Source organism: Athene noctua, chromosome 1 (genome assembly GCF_965140245.1).
Source record: "Athene noctua chromosome 1, bAthNoc1.hap1.1, whole genome shotgun sequence".
NCBI classification, from domain to species: domain Eukaryota; kingdom Metazoa; phylum Chordata; class Aves; order Strigiformes; family Strigidae; genus Athene; species Athene noctua.
Window position 1 is genome coordinate 41617472 of NC_134037.1, and position 21408 is coordinate 41638879.

Genomic DNA, 21408 nt, shown 5'->3' on the forward strand with positions numbered 1-21408 from the left:
ATCTTATGTGGTCATGTTGTGCCCAGTTGTGTATACCTGAAAGACTCAAAGGGGGAAATGTTAAGAAATTCTTTTTACCAAACAATGTTTAACTTTGTATTTAGCAAGGCTTGAGTGATTAAAGTGTACAGAGAAGATACCCTAACCTTGAGAGTAGATACATCCTTGCAGAATTGCTCAAACAAGGCAGATAAGAAAGAACAGCTTAGCTGGACAACAGAGTTGGGAAACATCCAAGGAGAAGAAATTGTCCTCAAAAGACTCGTGACCATAAAAGGGAAAAAGGAGTAGGGGGCTAACTCCCCAAATGACCCGTGATGACCACCCAAGACCCCTGTGCATGCGTACTGTAGTTTTGCAATGCCAGCATTATGTAAATAGAGTAGATAGGTGGAAAGGTGGAGACTTTTTGGAGAATGTATGAGTATTCATGTCTTTAAGGTATATAAAGGATAAATTTTTGGTTTAGTATATGCACATTAGGTGGAGTGATTGCCCGTGCGTTCAGTGCTGCAATAAAGAATGCCTGCCTTCTCAAACTTCAAACTAAGTCTTAGAGGGTTTGAGACCAAATTTACGGTAACAATATGCCCATATATGTTTTGCATATTCATAGACATCCAGAGACATGTTTTGTGTATTCATAAACATGTATCTTGTATATATGAGTATATATTTAGGTATACCTCTACCATATACATGTTTATATGTCCGTAAGTCTGTATGTTTATGCACATATCATAGAATCACAGACTGGTTTGGGTTGGAAGGGACCTTAAAGATCATCGAGTTCCAACCCCCCCTCCCGTGGGCAGGGACACCTTCCTCTAGATCGTATAGCCCTAGATGTCCATGTCCATGGTTCGTATGCACATGTAGATGTTTATGTACACATATAACACATTGCGATGTCTCTGTATACATGTTTTGTATGTACGCAGGCATGTATGTGGATATGTTTTACATGGACCCACACTTATCCATTCAGCAGAAATACGTATTTCTGTATGCGCATCTCTGTGTTGTATGTAAGCTCGTCTTTTGCGTATGCATACCCGTACCCACACCCTCACGCACACCCCCCAGCCATCCATCCACCCGCGCCCCTGCACCGCTCCCCCCGGCGGCGGCGGCGGCGGCCGAGGCCAGGCCGCGTCCCCATGGCAACGGCCGGCGGCTGGCGCCCGCCCGCGGCCCGCTCCCGCCCTCTGCAGCCCCCGGCCGGGCCGGGCCGGGCCAGACGGGGGGCAGGTGAGAGCGGGACGTTTTGGGGGCGCCGGCGGTACCGGGGCAGGGGGTGGGCACCCTCAGCCCCTCGGGGACAAACGTTGAAAGACGCACTCGAAATCCTAAAGACAAGGTAGTCGCGTTAACGTGTGTTTGTCCAGTATGGATTGTGACCTGACCGAAAGTGTCATTAAGAAAATAATTCGTGAAGTCGGACAAGAATGTGCCGCCCAGGGACAAACTGTTTCTGAAACCTTGGTGGCGTTCATGGTAAGTGCAAATTAAATGTTTAGGGTGGGGTTTTTTATTCTTTCATCTGGGTGTTTTTATAATCAAGTCTAAATTCTCTTGTCATCCGGAAAATACTAAGTTAGATACACATCGACAGTATATACAACAGAAGCTTCAAACGTGGGTGCCCATAGTTTGGCAGTTCAAGCTGGTTTTTAAGGCTTTCATGAGGTAGGGGTATAATTTTACACACGGTGACCAGTTCCCCTGAAGTCTCTGACTGACACTGCTAGGAGTGAATGACATGAAGTAAGGACATAAACACTCCTTTGGTCTTAAAAGTCAACAAAGTTCAAATGGCAGCTCCACAGCAGCCTGCACAGGCTGGGATGGCAGCAGCCGAGGCTTTCAGGGTGACTTGAACTTCGAAACATCTTGGCCTGCATTGGGAAGTTTTAAAGGGGTGTTCAGTGATATTTAGTATAGAGTCCTAAAAGCCCGAAAAAAGCATTTCATTCCTCTGAAATGCTATCTGTGTGAATATATTGCCCTGAAAAGGCTGCAGGTCCTGAGTCCTGCGTCCTCTTTGAACTCTGACTCAGAGTTCCCCCTCAGTTTTCTTCTACAGGCAGATAAACATTTTCTTTTTTTATAAAGTGAAAAAGATGTGTTCCCAAGTTGTAATAACATTTCTTCCCACTCTCATAAATGAACAAAAAGGCATGACACATAGGTGAATGTTTATTACAGCAGCTATATTTATTCTTTGATGTTTACCTCTTCCTTCTATTGTGATTATTTTGCTTGTTTGTCTGTTTTAGGCAGGGCCAGGTAGTATAAATGGGCTGAATATTTGAAGGAGTGGGCTTGGATCCCACTTAAACTAAAAATTATATGGAATCAATCTCAGTGTTGTTCTTGGTAGACAACTATGAGCATCCTAAAAACCATTATACACGTGGGCATCTCAGAATATGCTGCAGAATATAGTCCAAATGCATCTGCAAATCAGTGTCTGCAGAAAGATGGAGATGGGTTCTTTCTTTATTGATGGTATAAGAACAGAATCAGCTTTTGATAAATTTGTATATGAATGTAAATGGTTCACAGCAGTACTGTTAGTCTGCCATTTATTTTTCCTAAAGGTGACACTGTACGCTGTGGCTTTAAAAAATACATTGGGCTCAAAAGCAGTATTAATCAATTAAGCATTAAAATTTTCATGGGTAAAAAACTTCCGCATATGGCTAGCAAGATACCCAGCAAGCATACCAGTTGCAAACATGCACATATTTCCCTGTTTGCAGTACACTGTGAAATTTTAATGCAAATGGTAAACATTTATACTGATGGATGCAACACCAGCTGAGAAGTCTGTAAACAACATGATAGATTTCTATAAAATTTTACTTAGAAAATATTTTTCCAGAAATTTTTAAAGGAGCTATATTGAAATATTTGTCTATGAAGTTTGCATCTCAGATAGATTTTTTTTTTTTTCCATTTATGTCTGAGAACTGGGATTGAAACTGGCAACATGTGTGAAACAAAGTAACTTTGTTTCATTATCAGAGACTGGAAAAAAGAATATTTAAAAAAATACTGACTGCATCTGAGATTTTTCAGAAAAGGTTAGTTGCAAAGAGTGTATGTTGAGATATAAATTAATAGCTTTCTTTTGGCAATCTCTAGGTGAAAGCAGTCGTCTTAGATCCAAGAAATGACTTTAGTGTGGATCAAATCCTTACCAAAAAAGATGTGCAAAATCTTATCCAGGTAATTCTGACATGATGTTGAGAGTCAGTACTTAGCTAAGACTCCAGCATTATTTGCTATCTGTTCCTGTAACTAAAATGCCATTTTATCTTGATATGAACACTTTCAAATTTTTAAAGCTACTTTATTCTTATGGTTCTTTAGCTAGAGACTGGATTATGTTAATAAATGCCATATACTTCATAATATGTCAAGAGAATGGTAGGGAGGGGGCTCGACTGCTGTTGTGAAACCTGTAGCACAGTCCCTGTCAGTTCAGACGTTTCCCCTGCCATGAGAAAGAACTCATTTCTCTGTCTCTCTTCTTAGCTCTGTGTTACCAGGCTGCTTGACACAACAAACCCATCCCTGAGCACGATTAAGATGCAAGTTTACTTTGATATGAACTATGCAAACCGAGGTAATTTCAATATAAAGCAATGTTTTTATAGAACTTTGTTCTGAGTTTAGAATTTAATCTCTCTCTCTGTAGGGCTAATAACGATTCCTGTTAAATGACTGCTGGCAGTAAAGCAAAATAAAAATCCCTGGAGAAATATACTATACAGTGGTATGGTGTTTCAGTATGGATATAGCAGGGAGAAAATGTACATTAGTTTTGAGAGTACACTCATCCTGTCTGAAAGATTTACTGGTTGCAATGTGCTAGATCACTTGAGAACAATTACACTTTCAGGTGCAGTGGCTAGCTGCCTTCAGCAAGAAAAACTTGCGCTGCCCCTGTGTATCTGAAAGAGAACCAGTACCCAGAACTGCACTCATGTATCTGAAAGAGAACTTCATGTTTTATTGATATTCCTAATTGAGAGATATGAGCAATCATGAACAATCAGTTACAGTTTTAGTAACTTCATATGGTCTGAGAATGGGGATGTGAAAGGACAATGAGTTAGGGAAAACGTTTCTGCTGTAACTAACTTCAGATCTTGGTGGGACAGTGAAGGCTGGCTAGGAAACAGAAGACACAGAACAAGAGTTAACAAAAAATAAATATTTTGTGTGGGGAGATCATGAAAATGATTTCTTGTTAGCATGGATTAAACCCCAAAATTAGCAACTAGGAAGCTGCTCCAAAGTCTTCTGGACTCAATAAGTTAAGTAAGCTCATTGGGTCCAGTAAGATTCTGAGATCCTGAGCAGTATTCAGATTTGGGTGTCTAACTTGGTGTATGAAATGTGTGTCTGTTAGGTCCTACTGCAGTCAGAGGAGTCCAGAGAGTCAGAGACTTGCTGCTTAATTTGGCATGATTAGTTCTCTAGAGTCTACTGACTGATGTTAATTGTGCTAATTAATGTTAATGTTTAGCTCTACTGCTGTTAATTATAATGGTATGGTACCCTGAACATCTGCTGCACATACCTGTGCTTCAGAAACCTTAAGTTGGTGTTCTGACTGTGGAAATCAATTACACTCTCTGTATATGTCAAATTCCAAAGAGTTTAGATAGGACTTTCTAACTGTCCTTCTTTCCTAGCTGAATTACTCAGTGAGCGGCTCCGGGTTCTGGAGGGAAGGCTGGCTCCTGTGGTCAGAGGTATCACAGGTAGTCGTCCCCATGTGCAAGAAGAAATGGAGAATACGTATCGCAAGATCGTTAGCTATGTGCTGCTGAGCTCTGGCCTGGGATCCCCCACCGATACTGCAGTTGTCAGGGAGGTAACAGGTCAGTAAACTTCCAGCTGTGAAATTGGGCTTTTCTTACTGAAAAATGAAATTTTGCCTTCTCTTTGCTGATCTTTAGATACAGATGTGGTAAACCATGACGAATGCTTACTGCCCAAACTGTCATTGCTCAGCCCTGAAGTCTGTATTTGCCATGGATTTCCTACTATTTGCAGTTGTTCAGGAGAGAGTATTTTTGCTTGTTTAATGATTTTCTGTTCCCTCATATTGAGAGTTTTCTCATGCTTTGTAATGCTTATAGCTGCCCTGCAGAGTGTGTTGCCCCAGACAGAGATGATTACTTTCATCTCACTCAGTAAGAAGAGCAAAGAGCAACAGCTGAAAAATCTTGCCATGCTGGTCACCGGAATTCGGTTGTACAACAAGGAATGTGGGAAAGGAGGAAGCAACATTGATGACTGTAAGTAGATGACTGCATTTGGGCTGTGTAGTCCCAATTAATTCTTCCTGGCCACCTTCACTGGAATGGCTCCAGTAATATCCCATCTCTCTAGATAAACATCTTTGACTCAAGATCTGTAAACCTGAAGGAAAAGTACATATTTGGTATAGATTACAGGTTTCTACGTAGGCTACGACTTTTTAGCTAAGATGGCGCTCTGTGTGATTGATATGGAAGGATTATATGTATTAGTTTCATGCACTAATTTACCTGATGATATCTTGTTCCCTGATCCCTTGCCATTAAGATAATTAAATATGTAACGTTTGCCTTTAAAAGCAGTTAATTAAAATATTGAAAGGACACTGTCAATCCAGTTACAATTTTCTGCTGAGTATGTGTGATGAGAAGTGATAAAAGTTACCGGGGCATTATCTGTATTCTGGTAATTTAGAGTAACCTCTTCAGATTCTCAACATGTTGTCAAAAATCTTTTGCATTTTGAATCTTTCTGCTTCTTTAATGAGCAAAAAATGTCAATGGCTATCCTGGAATTTTTCAAAAGCTGTATTCAGAGTATGGCAAGACTTTGTTATCCCTCTTATTTTCTCTTTTGCCCAAAAGCCATGTTATTTCTGATAAGTTTACAATTAATAAATAAATGATTGGTCAGTGGAAATGTTATTGTGAATATGCATGTAGTATTGTAGCTCAGTGTGGAGACTTCTTTGTAAGAAAGGTCTGCAGCCCGGTTCTAGGGGAAAACCTTTCATTTTAAAGATGAAAGTTTCTGGAATAAAGGCTACAGCACATACCTCTCCTGATAATTGTGCTTCCTTGGAAAGCAAAGCACTTGCTTAGCTAAAGGGTATTTTAAGTAATGCAGTATAAGTAGGAAAAAAATATATACCTACCAGATCAGAGAAGTAAGCAACTTTCTAGATTTTTATGATAATTTTTCTTCTCACATGCTAAGCAAGGCATTGTTGGTTTTCTATTTTTATAATATATGCTTTCCCACAAATGTCATCTTTCCATGTTGTGGCTAGCTCTATTCTAGGTTCACTGGACCTGGGTTACAGCATGAGGGAGCATTCAACTATTGCAGTTATACAAAAGGCATGATTTACAACATGTTGTGGTCTTTGTCTCTATAATATCTGTGGGGTTTGTAATCTATTAAAATAGATAATATGATTGTTAATCCTGTTACATTTGTTAGCTTACTATAATATGGACTTCTTTGCACTGACTTGTTTATATATCACTTTTGAATAGATGGAAAAAAACACAGCATGAATGCTCTTAGGTCAGGAGATAAAATGGATGTCTTTATGCTTAAGGCCAGCAGTTAGACCACTAAAGCCTTAAGAGCTAGCAGCAGTCTTGCTGGGTAGGGCTCCGCCTTGGCTTTTTACCCTGCTTCCAGAAAACTAAACCAGCCAAGCACTAAGCTTTCTCCATCTGTGGTTAGACCACTTGTAATGCCTGTGCAACTTTACTTCCCATTTTTGCTGTGTTAAATCTAGCCTTTCTCTGCTCACAGGGTTTTGAGTTGACATAGCTCAAGCCTAATTACTGCACTGCTGCTTGCCAATGTTGCTAGCATTAGAAGTTCAACACACACAACAAAGGACTGTGTACTTAAAGCAGCTAGGCCTTCCTATTCTATTTCCTTGCATAGATGTCTGCTGAAATAACAACACACATCAAAACATTCAGTGTAATGGTTGTCTGCTATCCATAATGAAATTCAAAGGAAAAAAAAATATTTATAGAATATTTTCTATTAGCTAAAATATGTTTTATTGACCTGTGCCATTTTTTTGAATTTTGGGGTTTTTTTAAGTACTAATGCTGAATTTTAATAACTGCATAGGAATATTTTTTCATGTACTATCTATCTTCTGTTTTTTAATAGTAATCCTTTATTCATTCTTAAAGCATGGTTAATCATAAAGTGCCCAGGAAATGGGAGGCCTGTTACTGTTACTAGTATTTTACAACTGAAGAAACTGAGAACTGAAAATTGTGGAGATTGCCTGAAGTCTCTCAGGAAACCTATGTCAGTAGTAGCAATTGAACTGTGTCTCTGATAAAGAAAATTTTCTCACAGTCCTTGACTTGACTGTGATATTTCCACACCTGTAATTCTGACTATTTGGAACCACTTGACTAGAAAGATACAGTGGTTGAATCTAGTACACAAACATTTGGAAATGCACGTATATAAGGACAAAATTTAGAAATTTTTTTGAAAGTCTACTTTGCTCAAATACTGCACTGTAATCTTTTGGTAATGGTTTAAATAAGTCTTTATTTGTATCTCATATTTATTCTATATAAACAGTGCCAGGCATTCTGAGTGAAGCCATTCCGTCAGCTACACGGGTTGTCGATGAAGATCTTAACACTTGCCATACACTAGCCCACCAGTACACAGCTCTGTTGGAATCGATGCAGGAGGACCAACACAGATATACACAGCTCAGTTCTTTTAAATTAAAAGAAGCACTGTTCAATGTGAGACAATATGAAGCCTTCCTTTGCATCCTTCTGGTGAGATACCATCATGTTACCTCCTGTGGGTTTTTATTGCAGATGGAATGTGTTCAAGTTACTTGCCATACACTAGCCCACCAGTACACAGCTCTGTTGGAATCGATGCAGGAGGACCAACACAGATATACACAGCTCAGTTCTTTTAAATTAAAAGAAGCACTGTTCAATGTGAGACAATATGAAGCCTTCCTTTGCATCCTTCTGGTGAGATACCATCATGTTACCTCCTGTGGGTTTTTATTGCAGATGGAATGTGTTCAAGTTACCTATTTGTATGGACAGAAATATAATAAAAATGATTCAGAATTAAATGAAATAAAATTTATCTCTATATATGAGAACCTATATCATCTGTCATGCTGAACTTTGTACCTAACTTGCTGGGTTTGGCTACTGTCAGGTAAACCACAAAATTGATTAATTGTTTGCTGCAGTGTGACCATGCTTCCATTTCTTTTCTGGAGGTTTCCTTTTTTGGTTTAATTTCATTAACAAAGGACTGAAAAAGTAGGTCTTTTTTCTTGTTTGCATATTGATAGTCACTCTACCCCTAAAGGCATGAGAGAAAAATATCTCCTCGTTCTATCCGTAAATCACCTCAATTTTAGTCTGCAGACATCCTCAACACATGTAGTCATCAGAAGTCTTTGAAGAATACAATTTAAATTCTTGAAACTTGTCTTCTTTTGAAGACCTTTTAATTTATCTTTTGAGAAACTGCAGGGGTTTACTAGTTTTTCTTGTATATCATAAAGCTTGGAAAAATGTTTCTCTTCTAAATATTTTTTCGCTTCTCTTAATTATAAAAATATAGAGTTTTTCTATAAAAATTACTAGTATATGTTTGAGAGAAGCACCTGGTTTTATACCTGAACACTTAAGGAAAAATGTATTTCATGGGAAGTTAGGGTGTACTTTGTTCCTTCGAACATTTGTCTGAAAATACCTGAATGAAGAGATCCAGATAATCATTACTAAATATTTGGGTTTTTGACTGTCATACTTCTTACCTGAAGTAAGTTCTTTTTCCAGTCTGATGCAATTACAAGTGCTCAAGAAGTTGAAAAGACGAATGTGCAGTTTGCAGCAACAATGGAGCAGCTGAAAAACACAGTGCAGAATAAGGCTTCTGTAGATACCAAAGAGGTTTTCGTAAGTATTTTGAATGGAAACCCTATTTCTTATTAATTATAAAAAATTACTAAAGTATTACAAAATACTTTACCGTGTATTTTTCAATAGTTTTTGTTAAGAAAAAGGCTACATTATTTTCTATTATAACAGCATCTGTGACTATTGAAGGGGCAACTGAATTACAAGATTTGATCTCAAGGTAGAAGGAAAGCAAGGTGTAAAAAGGGGGAGAAGGAATTAAGTGGTATTTTACTGTAAGTGTCTTGGGTCATTTGTCAGTATTTGTACATGTACCGTGATATTTTCCTGTTTTGTGTAAATATTCTCTCCCGTTCCTTGCAGAAATAGTAAGAACGCAGTGCTGACAGACAGTTAACAGCATATCAGAGTATGATTCTTTTCAAGTCCTTTCAGATAGCAATTCCTGTAATTACAGTATGACTCCTTCATATAATTTTTCTAAAGAAATCAGCTTTCTGTGAAGGGGCTTTCAGCCTCTTTGCCCCTCCCAATAACTTCTGAACCTGTTGGCCAGTTTTAGTCAGTCAGAGTCCAGAGATCTCAAAATATATCATTTTCTGCAAGTTTTGTGAAAAACGAGCAACTAGAGAGACACAGTTAGAGCCCTCCTAAGATTAAGTCTGAAATGGGAATGCCATAATTACCTGCTGTTTTGTGTGCTGTCTGGCCAGTGAGCAGCCATGTACCTCTGCACAATCCATGTTCTGTGCTATTTCACCCTCAGCTGGGAGCTACAGGACATGGGAGGGAGATGGTGGAGGAAAAGGGAATGAGTGATGTGAACTTCAAGTATTTTGAAGGAGGGTGCCCAATGACCCTGTGAAAACGGGTGATTATTTTGATGGCAGTGTGTAAAGGAAGTGGGAGAGAAATATGTCAGAAAACAGCTTCATTTGATTTGCTTTTCATGGAAGGGCTCGTTATTTTGTGTGATATGTCTATCATTTTAATTCCTTGTAGTTAGCTGTTGAACTAGCATGCAGTTCATACATCTGTGAGGTTATATTTCATCCTTCTAAACAAATAATTAAAAAGCAAAATAAAGTCTACTGTGGAGGAGGGAGGAAGGAAGATCATCCCCCCCCCCCCCCCCCGAGAATTCTTTACACTTCCTATAAGGGCATCTGAGCTGGAAACTCATGGGAGCAGCACTTGAACTGAGCTACATCTCAGATTCAATCTGACACTTCAATTTATGTGTGCTTGTGATTTTATAAGCCAGATGTTCTCATTTGGAGAACATTTTCCCCTCTCATGCAGCTGCTCAAAGGAGTTTTTTTCTCTCCTGTATCTTCACGGGGCTTAAGTGACTGATAGACGTTACCCTTTTCTCTAGAAGTTGTCTGCTATTGTCTGCTTCCTTCCTAGGTTTTTATCTCTCTTCAGTTTGGTTAGTTGTTCTTCTCTGCTGAAAACAAAATATGTCTTTTGATTTCAGTTCTTTCACAGGTAGAGATTTCTCTATTAACACACCATTTAAATAGTTCTTGTCTTCAGTTAGTTGCTGAGAAGCTGGATCCTCTACAGATGTAGAGAAGCAGGGCATTCTGCCTTTTAAAAAACGTATGATAGGGCCTATATTTGTAGTAAACATTTGTTTTAGGAAACACAGAGATTTCATTAATATTCTCTGTTTATTCCGGTAAGAATGATTTTGACCTTGCTGTCTTTCCTTTAGTTTCTTCCAATTTTGTAACCATAACATTTCCACAACGTTAGTGATGCTGATGAATTCCAGAGCTGACTCTGTTGGCTGTTCTTATAATAATGTTGTTAGCATACATAAAATATATTGTTGTTAGTGTGTATTTCAGATTTGTTGAAGCTCTTCTTGTAAATGCTTTGTGTGTTTAGATGTAACAGGGCACATTTTATGTCACTGTCATTGAAATTAGCATTTATACTCAGAGTTTGTAGGCTGCTTCTGTATGTGTGTATGTCTGTATGTCAGCATCACTGCTGGGAATGGCAGCTTCCAGTTTTGTCCCGAACCCCGTAACACTCTGAAGAGGCTTGCACCCCCCTAATTTGACACACATGATGGCCTGGGGTTGTAGTACTGTGTCACTCTGGAAGCAGGGCAGACAAAATAACAAAACCTGATAGTTTGTACATATCGGTGTGGTTTTACTTCATTTGATAGTTAATGAGGTTCATATCTTCTGGTCCTTCTTATTCCTGTATACCTTATTTTCAGTTATAAAGCTATTGTCAGTGAAGTGCTCAACTCCAAGCATGGTCTTGGAGTAATGTATTTGGGAAAGGCTTTGGAGTAAAATGTACAGAAGTACCACTCTGGCCTGTGGGCCTACATGCTGGATGTACATGCTTTGGGCATACATGATGGAAGCTCATCTTACAATGCCCAGGAGTTCCTCTGGGATTTCCGCGCGCTGAAGGTCTTAGAGATCAGCCCTGCTTTGTTCATAGCAGGGATTGTTGTGCACAGCACTTGGGTGTTACACTGCAGAAATAAACCAAAACTGGATTTCAGATAATTTTCTTTATTTTCTAGCCTCTATTTGTTGCACTTTCTAACCTCTGGACCAGCTTTCAGAATGAGATGCTACTGCTAAGCTTCCTCACAAATATGATTAACAGTCTGCAACAGTTCTTGGAAATCCATTCACAGCTTTTTCCTGAGGAAGTGCTAATGTCTCTTCTGGAAGGAGTGACTGTGAAAAGTGATGAGGAAAGGATAAGAGAAACCATGGGTACTGAAAGTTATTGTTTTTTTAATTTTCCTTCATTTTATAAGATTTTGTGGTTTGAATTTTTACAGAAGGTGCTACACATTGATTTTCTTAATAACCAGAATTTGCACAGTACATTGAAATGAGTCTTGTGTAGTAGTGTGTGGATTTATTTTTCATGTAGTGTAGCTTGGGCTTTTATTTTTATATATAAAATTAAAATATAGCTACTGGATACAAACACACCTTATAAAGGTGGCAGAATGATCAGAGAAGAAGATGTCTACTTTTAAAAGTTTGTTTATGTCTTTTTATACCTTTCAGAATTTCTGAAATGGAGAGGGGGGATAAAAAAGCTAATTTAGCAGGGCTTTGGTTACCAGATGTATTTGTTTGTAAGATGGTATCCTTGGCAATCAAGTTATACTCCAGGGGATTTGTAATGCATGAGTGGGTGAAAACAAAATAGAAGAATAAGATATTACCTTCCTGTTGTTGTCCCCTGTTTCCAAAGAAAACTAATGCTGTTAAAGAAGGGTCCTGCAGGGCTGATTTTTCAGTAGGATCTTTCTTAAGGCAAGGCTAAAGTTTGGCTTTTGGGTCTTGGCACTGCAGGTCATCCTGTGAAAACCAGTAATCCGGTCATTCAGTAACATTATTGTATTTTAAACATCTGATGTTTTGTTACTAAAATCCTTCCTTTGTTAAACCTTTTCTTAGGAACCAGAGTGAATGTTTCTGATTTTAAGAACCAAGAGTGGCTTTTTCCAGAGACTGCTGATAATTTTGATCAGTTGCTAATCCAGTACCATGGTTTCTGTGCACATGCAATTGGTGTGAAAGGCCTCACCCTCCCAGGTATGCTTTGTAGTTAGGTCTTTTCCATACTTTATGTGTACAGAAGTATAGGGAAAATCCAATGATATGTTCTGAATGAATCCTCTCATGTCAAAGCTGGAGTACTGTATCGTCATGTTTGTATTTTTCACCCCAATTAACTTATTTCCTCTTAGTTTTCTTTTAAAAATAATACAAATGAACTGCCATAAATAGAAGGTAGGAGGACTTCAAGAGCAAGTAGGCAGGAGCAAACAGAGGCAGAAACAAGACAGGATGGATAAATGTTTCCTTCTGCTATATGTGCATCTGTATAACTGACGCTGCAGCCGAATGCAGGTTTGTTTACTGTTGTTAATGTGTTTTAATACAGGCATAGGAAAATGGTCATTCCTTCTATTTTGTGTATCTGGGTGTTGCAAACACACCCTTTCACGCCAGCATCATATGTATTTTTAAATAGTTGTTAGTTTAGAAGTATTAAAAATCTTCTCTGTAAAGAATGCAAAAGTTCACTTGATTAAGTGAACTAATTATCGGAAATTTTTTTGTCTCTTCTAGGGTCAGTTGTCTTGAAAGCAAGACTTATTTCAGCTACCCCATCAGTTTATGTTTTCTATCTCCCTATCCTTTATAGAACCTATCCATACGGAATTTTTTTAAGCCTATAGAAGGTTGGGAGGAAAATATTGCCATTACTTGGCAATATTGAAAAACAGATATTTTAACGACAGTGTAAATATTGAACATGAGAATAACTCTCCTTGGTTGGACTGAAGGTCTCTCTAGCTTTGTATCTGATTTCTGGATGTGGACAGTCATGAACACTTGAAGATTATGAGAAATCAAGCAGGAATGATCCTTCCTTAATTATATCCTTCCCTGTTGTAGCAGTTAGTGGCTGTGGGATTTCCTCAGATAAATGCTGAGTCTGTAACCTTCTGTTGAATAATCCTTGATAGAGGTTTTTCATTTATCTAATTGCTTTTTTAATCCATTTAGAGTTTGCCATGGGATGTTCTTATTGTCAGGAGCCCCAAAATTATATATACTATGAAAAGGAACCTCTTTTTAAGATGCTTTTAAGCTCTGGTTTGATAACCTCATCATAGATCTGATAGTCTTTCTATTAGGAAAATTAACAAATAGTAATTTTATATTGCACTCAATTCATGGTTTTATAACCCCATATCATATTATTTCTTTTCAGTTATTTCTTTTTAATACCAGAGGCCTCTTTCTTTAACCCCTCCTTCTGAGAAAGGTCTTCCAAGCCTCTGATCACTCCCAACTCCATTTTACTTTTTCTTATTCTGCTGTGTTGGAACAAAATGTTGTATTACAAATGTAGCATATAGGTTGTTGTAATGTTGGTTTTCTTCTCCCCCTCTGTTTTAATCCTAATCATTCCTGACATTGTTTTTTTCTTTTTTGATTGCCACTGAGTAGTGCCATTTAGTATTTTCAAGGTGCTGTCTATGTGATTCTAGGTCTTTCCTGGGCAATGACAGCTGAAGCAGAGCCTGCTACTGTCCTTGAACTCAATTTGTATTTTCCTATATAAGTCATTTGGCCTTTATTGTAATTTAAATTTCTTTGTTCATTTATTGTCCAGCTTCTCATCTGCTTCTTCAGTTAATTTCAGTGTTATGCCCTTTGGTGTATAAATAGACTGCTGACCTGCAATCAAATATTTGCTGGAGATTATAGGGAAAACATTTGTGGGTATGGGCTGTTTTCTTATGCCTTTCCCATAGGTGTTTTATCTGCTGTTTTTCTGACAGACATGTACTAGGGCATGCTGGATTTGAACTGATCAAAAGCAGTTGTACTGACCTAACAAAATAGACTTTTCTGTATTTTAAAATCTTACTTTCAGGGTTTTACTCTGATTTTGGAAAAAAAGGAAAAGTGAAACTGACTTGAGGAAAACAATCTTGATAATGTCTTTTGTATTGGATATCATACTATTCACTGCTTTATTTTGTGGGGTTTGTTTGGGGTTTTTTTAGGAAATCCTGCCATTGGAATTTTGAAGCACAAGGAGAGATACTATGTTTTCAGTTCCAAAGAAGCTGCATACATCTTTGCTCAAGATCCAGATAAGTTCATTCAACTGAATGCAGAAAAAGCAAAAGAACATGCAGAGCTAATTCAGCTGCTCGAGCTTTGTCACCAGTTTGAATACCTTGCTCCGTATGCACAGGTACACACGGCCCATGCCTCTTGCTGAACAGCTGCTGGGTCACTGGTTGATCTGTCCTTTCTAGAACATAAAGAGAACGGATGATACCCATCTTCAGGGAAGAAGTATTATCATCTACCTATCATACAGAATGTCTGAAGGTCCATCTTTTCCAGGTCTTTAGGGAGTTCATAAGAAACATTTTCCCTTAATGTTGTTCTCACCTTATCTCTTCATAGGAGAATATGTAGAGCCGAAGGATTGTGGCAGCGATAAAAGCTGTTTGTCCTTAGACTAAGAAGATCCTGTGTCTGATGTTTCTTTTCCTGATTTTTGCAAAAGTAGCTTAAAGGGACAGTAAATAAATGCGATTGAAGATAAGCCAGATACCATATTAACTGGAGCTTTAGCTTAGCAGTTCATCAGTATGTGCTGGATGAGGATGGAATGATATTCGGGGACAGGAATTATGGAATATATTACAAAATTAAAGAGGACTCATTAATAATGAGTGCAACAGTGCCACTATGTGAAATCCAAAGACTTGATTTGGATTCATAGACATTCTCTGTGATCCACCGTGAATTCTAGGTCCCTAGCAATGTAGTCCTGAGTGTAGTCCTGAACTAGTCCTTGGTGAGAAAGATACAGTTTATGTCCTGCTCTGGCAGAGATGTAAGCACTTCTCCTAATTATGATTTGTGATTTTTAGTCCATTCATAAAGACAAACTGTTGTGTCTGCATCATAAAATAATGGCGGCAGTGGTGATAGAACCCCTTTTTAACAAAATCCAATATGCTTAAGCACTCACTTGGGATGTGGGAGTCTAAAATTCAGCTGTGGTCTCTGCTGAAAGGGTTTTCTGTCAGAAATTAAATCCATTGAATACACAACAGTTTCTTCTTTTTAGCAGGGACAGGGGGAACAAAAATATTGTTGAATGTAAAAATCCTTATCCACTTGTTGTTTTCAGGTTTCTATTTGCTTTTAAAAAGTAGCATATCCATATGCTATTTTTCTTAGATGTCTGTATTCTTCTCATTAATACTTTGCTTGGCTTTCAGTTGTTGTTTTTTTTTTCATCCAGGCCAGAAATGCAGGCAAATGTTTGATGAAACCAACCATAAAATGTGATAATAGTACTCAAACTGATACTCATATCTTGCCTCCAACTATTGTGACATCCTATGAATGGAATGAATGGGAACTGAGAAGAAAAGCTATAAAATTGGTTTGTATTGTTATTGCTGGATTTTCTTTTTTTGGATAAAAAAGTTCAGAATAAATTACTGTAAACTTTTGCTCCCTGCAACATAAATCTGACTTTTTTCAAAGACATACACTTCGTTACAACTGGCTCAGTATTTTTTTATAGGTATTTTCCCTCCTTATGTCTAGACTTTCTTATTCTCCTGATTTTTCTGTATTTTTCCCCAGCTTTTTGAGCAGTGCTTCCACTGCTAAGTCTATTCATTCCAAAAGTTTCAGTTGCCTTAAGTACTAACAGTTTGTGATTTGCATTGGATTTTAAAGCTGTTTCTCTATACAAATAAATTTAACAAGTTGAAGATATTGCTATATACTTTCTTTGTAAAAAAAAAAAAAGGGGGTTGCAGAAAGGTTTGTGTCAAGCAAAACTTTATTGCAAGTTGAACAATTTATATTAATATTCCTCATCATCAAGTAAGGAGGAAAAATGTAGTAACTGGCAGACAGAACTGTTAAAGGATTTCACCAGGTTGTGGGTATCTCTAGGCTTGCTTTATTAACAACTCAGAGTTGGGCCATCACCTCAGTGAGTGGCAACAGCCAACGAAAAGCACCCTCTATATATCTGATATAACATACAATACAAAGAATCTTTGGTGATTTTCCAGGAACTTTCAGCTCTCAATTCATCATCAATTTCAAAATTCTGTCATATTCCAGTTTCAGCTAGTTCTTATTGTTCCATTCTGATTCCTCTTTGGACCGACCCACTGCTCACTGATGCAGTCTTTGGTCATCATGGTTACTTATCTTCTGAACAATCTTCATCATAATTCAATTTTACACTTCTGAGAAAAGCTCAAAATGTTATATTTAACATATACTTAATCTGTGTCTAGCTTTTAATTACCTAGCCTAAGTTGCTTAAAGTGTCAGTATTGTTCCTAGAGCACCTGTGGTCTATTAATTAAACCTATAAAACAATATCTATTTATTAATTATTCCTGCTATTAATAATATCCTAAGAGAAAAAAGTTTTCTAAGTCTTGTTCCTTTTACAAAACAGTTAGGGATACCTTTGTATGTGTTTGACATTGCAGAAGCTTTCTTTGAGCTAACTTATCCATCTGTGAAAGGTATGAAGCATGAGACCATTTTTTTTCTTTTTTTTTGTATAATGAAATACTTTTCATTTTATCCTTCTTCATGTTTGCTAAAAACAATTCTGCTTTCTTTGAAAAAAAAAATCCCTCTTTCATGTAGGACCAGAGAGGTAAGAAATAGAGCAAGCAGGTTTTCTGTTGTATATATAAGCCAGAGGAGAGGTTTGTTATACTATCATGATGATTTTCTGATGGATTGAAAAATCACAGTCTGTCCACAGAAGGTTGGTCACATACACAAAAGCTTTTAAAGTGACAGTATATATTTTAAAAGCTTCTTTCTAGGGTTTGCCAGGACACACAGTTGTCGAGGTATAGCACCTGATGAGGTATAGCACCTGATTTTCACAATTCAATCAAAATGAACTTGTGAGTGCAGGGAATATTGCAGTTACCAATATCGACTGCACACAGAATACTGGAGGGTTGATTTTTTTTTTTTTCTGTGAACAGAGGCACTGTGGAGGCCTGTGGTCTGCTGTGCAGCCTATTTCCTTTCTGTTGTTCCTTTTACCACAAAATCTCTAACGTTCTAAAACAAAAACAAAATTTTGGGCTGAGAAGTCTTGGCAATGTTAACTGGCTTATAAACGATTCTAATAGTTGCTACTGAGGTATGTAAAGAAGCCAGTTACGTTTATAAGAGGCCTAGCTAAAAGCTTCCTTTGCTTCTGTGATGGAGAAAAGTACATAAATAATTGTAAGATGTGGTCAGTGGTTTATCTTTAGCATAAGCAAAGGTGGCTGTTTTCCAATAGCTGAACATGAAGACCATTCACAAGCAGATTTGTAGCTTGTTAGTTTGAAATATTTAGAGAAAGTACTTTAAAGTACTACGGGTGTTTTAGCCTCAGCTGTCCATATAGGAGATTAGTCATGCTGAGTGGAAAGAAAAAATGCCAGATGTATGCAAAAGTGTTTTGTCTACAGTGACTATGCTGAATTTGTAATATGGAGGTGATACAACATTTAGAATCAAAGTGCTAAAATAACAGAAATAGCCTACCAATGAACCTGTGAATTTGATACTTTAGGGGAGCATCAGGCATTTGTGGGTTTTGTTAGAGCATGAGCTCAGATGCCCTGTTTTTTTTTCTGTTCATACTTAGCCAGAAAACATGTAGTGATATTAAGTGTTAAAATATGACTTTGTTAGAACACCTATTTGATATTAGAAGTAAAATCTTTCAGCTCACATTTGTTTCTCTGTGCAAGCATAGTTCCTTGCAATAGCATACATTCATTTTTCAAGAGGGATAAATTTAATAAACAGTATCTTATGCCTGCTCTTTTTTTAATAGTCATTAAAATCCTCAGAAAAAGAGACTAAAATACTGTCTTTCTTTCCATGTCATCTCTTCTGTAGGTTCCTTATTGTTCTTTTCTGTGTTTTCCTTGATGACACTATGCATAAGATTCAGCTGTAGATTAAAATACATAAAGGTGCTTCAACTTCCATTCCAGTGGAGTCTGGCAAATATTTTGACTCACCCTGATACAAACACTGAATTTGGCCAATTTTAACTCTCCAGCTTCCACTGACTCCAGTCTCCACTGACTGGACTGGACTCCAGGGGCTTTCTCCCTTACATGTAGGGGTCTGGATCCTGCCACATGAGACTGTATTTTGTATATTTTGATGACATTATGTCATAGGATTTATGGTGGTTTACATCATTGCTGACATAGAAAGCTCAGTGGAGTAAGGAACATTTCATTGTTTCAAGTGCTGACTTTGTAATATTAACACTTTCTGAGAAGCAGTTTTGTTGTATCTACAGCAGTTTCTGTGATTAAACAGAGCTTTAATCATAAATTACTTTAACTCTTGCCCTTTGCCAAGGGCCAATGTCTTGAAAGAAGGCATTTTTTCCCTTTTATCCGATACTTACCCCCAAACATCCTCACATTTGGTAGAAACCAGACAAAGACTTGATACTGTGCTTAGGTTATCCACAATATTCAGGATTCCCAAACTTGCTTTAGGTTGCAGGTACCCAGAGAGATTTATCCAAGCCTGCCAGTGTGCTTTCAGACTGATTGAAATTAATTTGAAGCACTGGAAGGATTTACCGTGAAACCAACATTTTCTTCTGACAAAACAAAGGCTTAAAATTTGAAGCACAATGACCAAAGGAAAATATAAAAGCAGTTAAGAGGCTGACTTAAAATTGTGTGGGCTACATACAGCGCTGTTCACACATCCTGTTAGCCCAGGAGTTATCAAATCACAGATGCAACCATGCATTGATAGTAGGGTGAAGTGGGCCATGTTCCAAGTTTGTGAAGCCCATAGATGTAAAAATATACAAACAGACCTAAGTATACACTATGCTAAAATATTCAAACAAAATTTTGCTTAATCTAATTCTTTTGTGTTTTTAGGCCAATTTGCGACGCAAATTAACTCATGCCACGCAGACTGATCTCAGCCATATGAGAAGACAGAACTCCACCCAAGTGTACTTGCCAAAAGATGTTAGCACCCAGACTAAGTGTGACAACTCAAGCAATGTACCCAGACCACAGATTTTCTTGGAAGGTCTCCAAGGAGGATCATCTCCTACTACTCATATGGTCAAAGTAGACTTAACAAGAGCAGTAGATGAAACCTAAGTGAAAATGAGAAACCTAAAGATATATATTGAATGTATATATTAAAATCCGTGCATATATCTGAATTAAGATGCAAAATATTTTACTGTGTCATTTGATTCCAGGAGCAGTTGATTTACTTCATTTATCTGTTGAGGCTGCTGACTGTCATGAAGTGATGGAAATGATAAGCCAGATTTTAAACAGCAATTTAGAATCAACATATTCCCAAAGACTATAACTTAAATTAACATTTAAATGTGTAGTGTGTGTTCTGGGATTTTCTTGAGGTTTTAATGCAATGATTGTTTGCTGGAACACTCTTGTTAAGAGCCATGTCTTTGATACATGAAAAGTATAGTGTAAGACAAATAGCTTTTATGAGATATGGGGCCAATGCTGCAGCTCTTACAGAGGTGTAATTCCCATTGGTGCGAAACAACACTGATCCCAGGAAGGTCACCCGAATGTCAGAGCTCCACCCCTAGAGCAGAATCAAGAAGGTGAAACCAGCAAAGTGACCTCAGTCTCGGTCCCTGGGCCTGTCCATTTGTGCTGTCGTTATCCCAAGCGTCTTTGCAGGGCAATAGGTGTTATAAGTGTACGCCAAGGCAGGGATGTCAAGGGGACAGAATCAATCTCAGATGGCTCTGGCAGCCTTTCAGGTCTAGTAATTTCTGTATTTGTTGGCTAAACAGAGTGCTGGTGTGCACACTGGAAACCATAGGAACTTCACTTCAGGGCATCTTTTTGAAAGCTCTGTTTCACTTCTCTTTGAAAAACTAAAGCACAACAGGAAAAGATTTTTAGCTTTATTTCATTGTGGCAGGGAAATAGGTGCCAGATCTGATCAACACAATTGCACCTAGTGCTTCGGTTTGTGAAAATCTGAATCATTCGAGCTTTAAGATGAAACATCTTCTCAAATGGAAATAGAAGGTACTTTAAAACAGAGATACTTTTCACAACACATTACTGTCTGCAAAACGTCCAGGTGTGCAACTGTGATTGCATAGAGTGTGCTGAGGTTTCTAAATCTCTTTTTTGGTCAGGTGCAGCATGTTGCAGCGTGGGTTTCTGGGTCATTGTTACACAAACTTGTGACAGTAAAGGTCGAAGATTCAAGCTGCTGGGTGATTTTTATATGGCATTGTGCAGGATAGTATTCTCTTTTTGTTTAACTCTCTTCAAGGTATGTGGCTTTAAAGTTATACAGCTGGGACAAAACCACAAGGCGTCATTAAAAAAAAAGGAGCAGGAGGGAAGCACAGAAAGAACTTAGCAAAATGGTTTTTCCCTAGGTGATTTTCTCTTTTGTGAAAATAAACTAATCAGTAGCAGCCAGATGTGCTGCTTCTCCATGTTTTTAAATTATGAGCTGGCACCAATTTTTAGATTTATTAATAAATATATGAATGCTATTACCAGCTGCAGCTTTTTTTTTTCCCCAGGAAAAATACAGTGTTGCTGCTTTATGAAATACTTTTTGTTGTTGTGATATCTATATGTTTTTTTATCATCCTTTGCTTTGAACCTTTTATGTTAAACTTGTTACTTTGAACTATCAAACTGTTATTTCAAGAATCCATAAATAGATTTATTTAAAAGAAAACTGGTAAGTAAAAATCCCATTTATTCTACTTACCCTCTTCTTTCCCATTGCAGAAGGTACTGCAGTATTGTAGAATACTGGAGAATACAATTGTA

At 37.7% G+C, this 21408-nt stretch overlaps 1 protein-coding gene across 1 annotated transcript in view; it reads left to right on the forward strand.

The window, feature by feature from the left end:
* The window catches only part of CFAP206 (cilia and flagella associated protein 206), a 35603-nt gene extending 14267 nt beyond the window's left edge, over positions 1-21336 (forward strand). The window contains exons 4-15 of the mRNA XM_074895993.1: positions 1389-1497; positions 3151-3234; positions 3544-3634; positions 4710-4898; positions 5160-5318; positions 7651-7859; positions 8895-9014; positions 11533-11731; positions 12431-12568; positions 14560-14753; positions 15822-15965; positions 19492-21336. Coding sequence (XP_074752094.1) covers positions 1389-1497; positions 3151-3234; positions 3544-3634; positions 4710-4898; positions 5160-5318; positions 7651-7859; positions 8895-9014; positions 11533-11731; positions 12431-12568; positions 14560-14753; positions 15822-15965; positions 19492-19722 — 1867 coding nt within the window. The 3' untranslated portion in view covers positions 19723-21336. The remainder of the gene's footprint in view (positions 1-1388; positions 1498-3150; positions 3235-3543; positions 3635-4709; positions 4899-5159; positions 5319-7650; positions 7860-8894; positions 9015-11532; positions 11732-12430; positions 12569-14559; positions 14754-15821; positions 15966-19491) is intronic.
* The last annotated feature ends 72 nt before the right edge of the window (positions 21337-21408 follow it).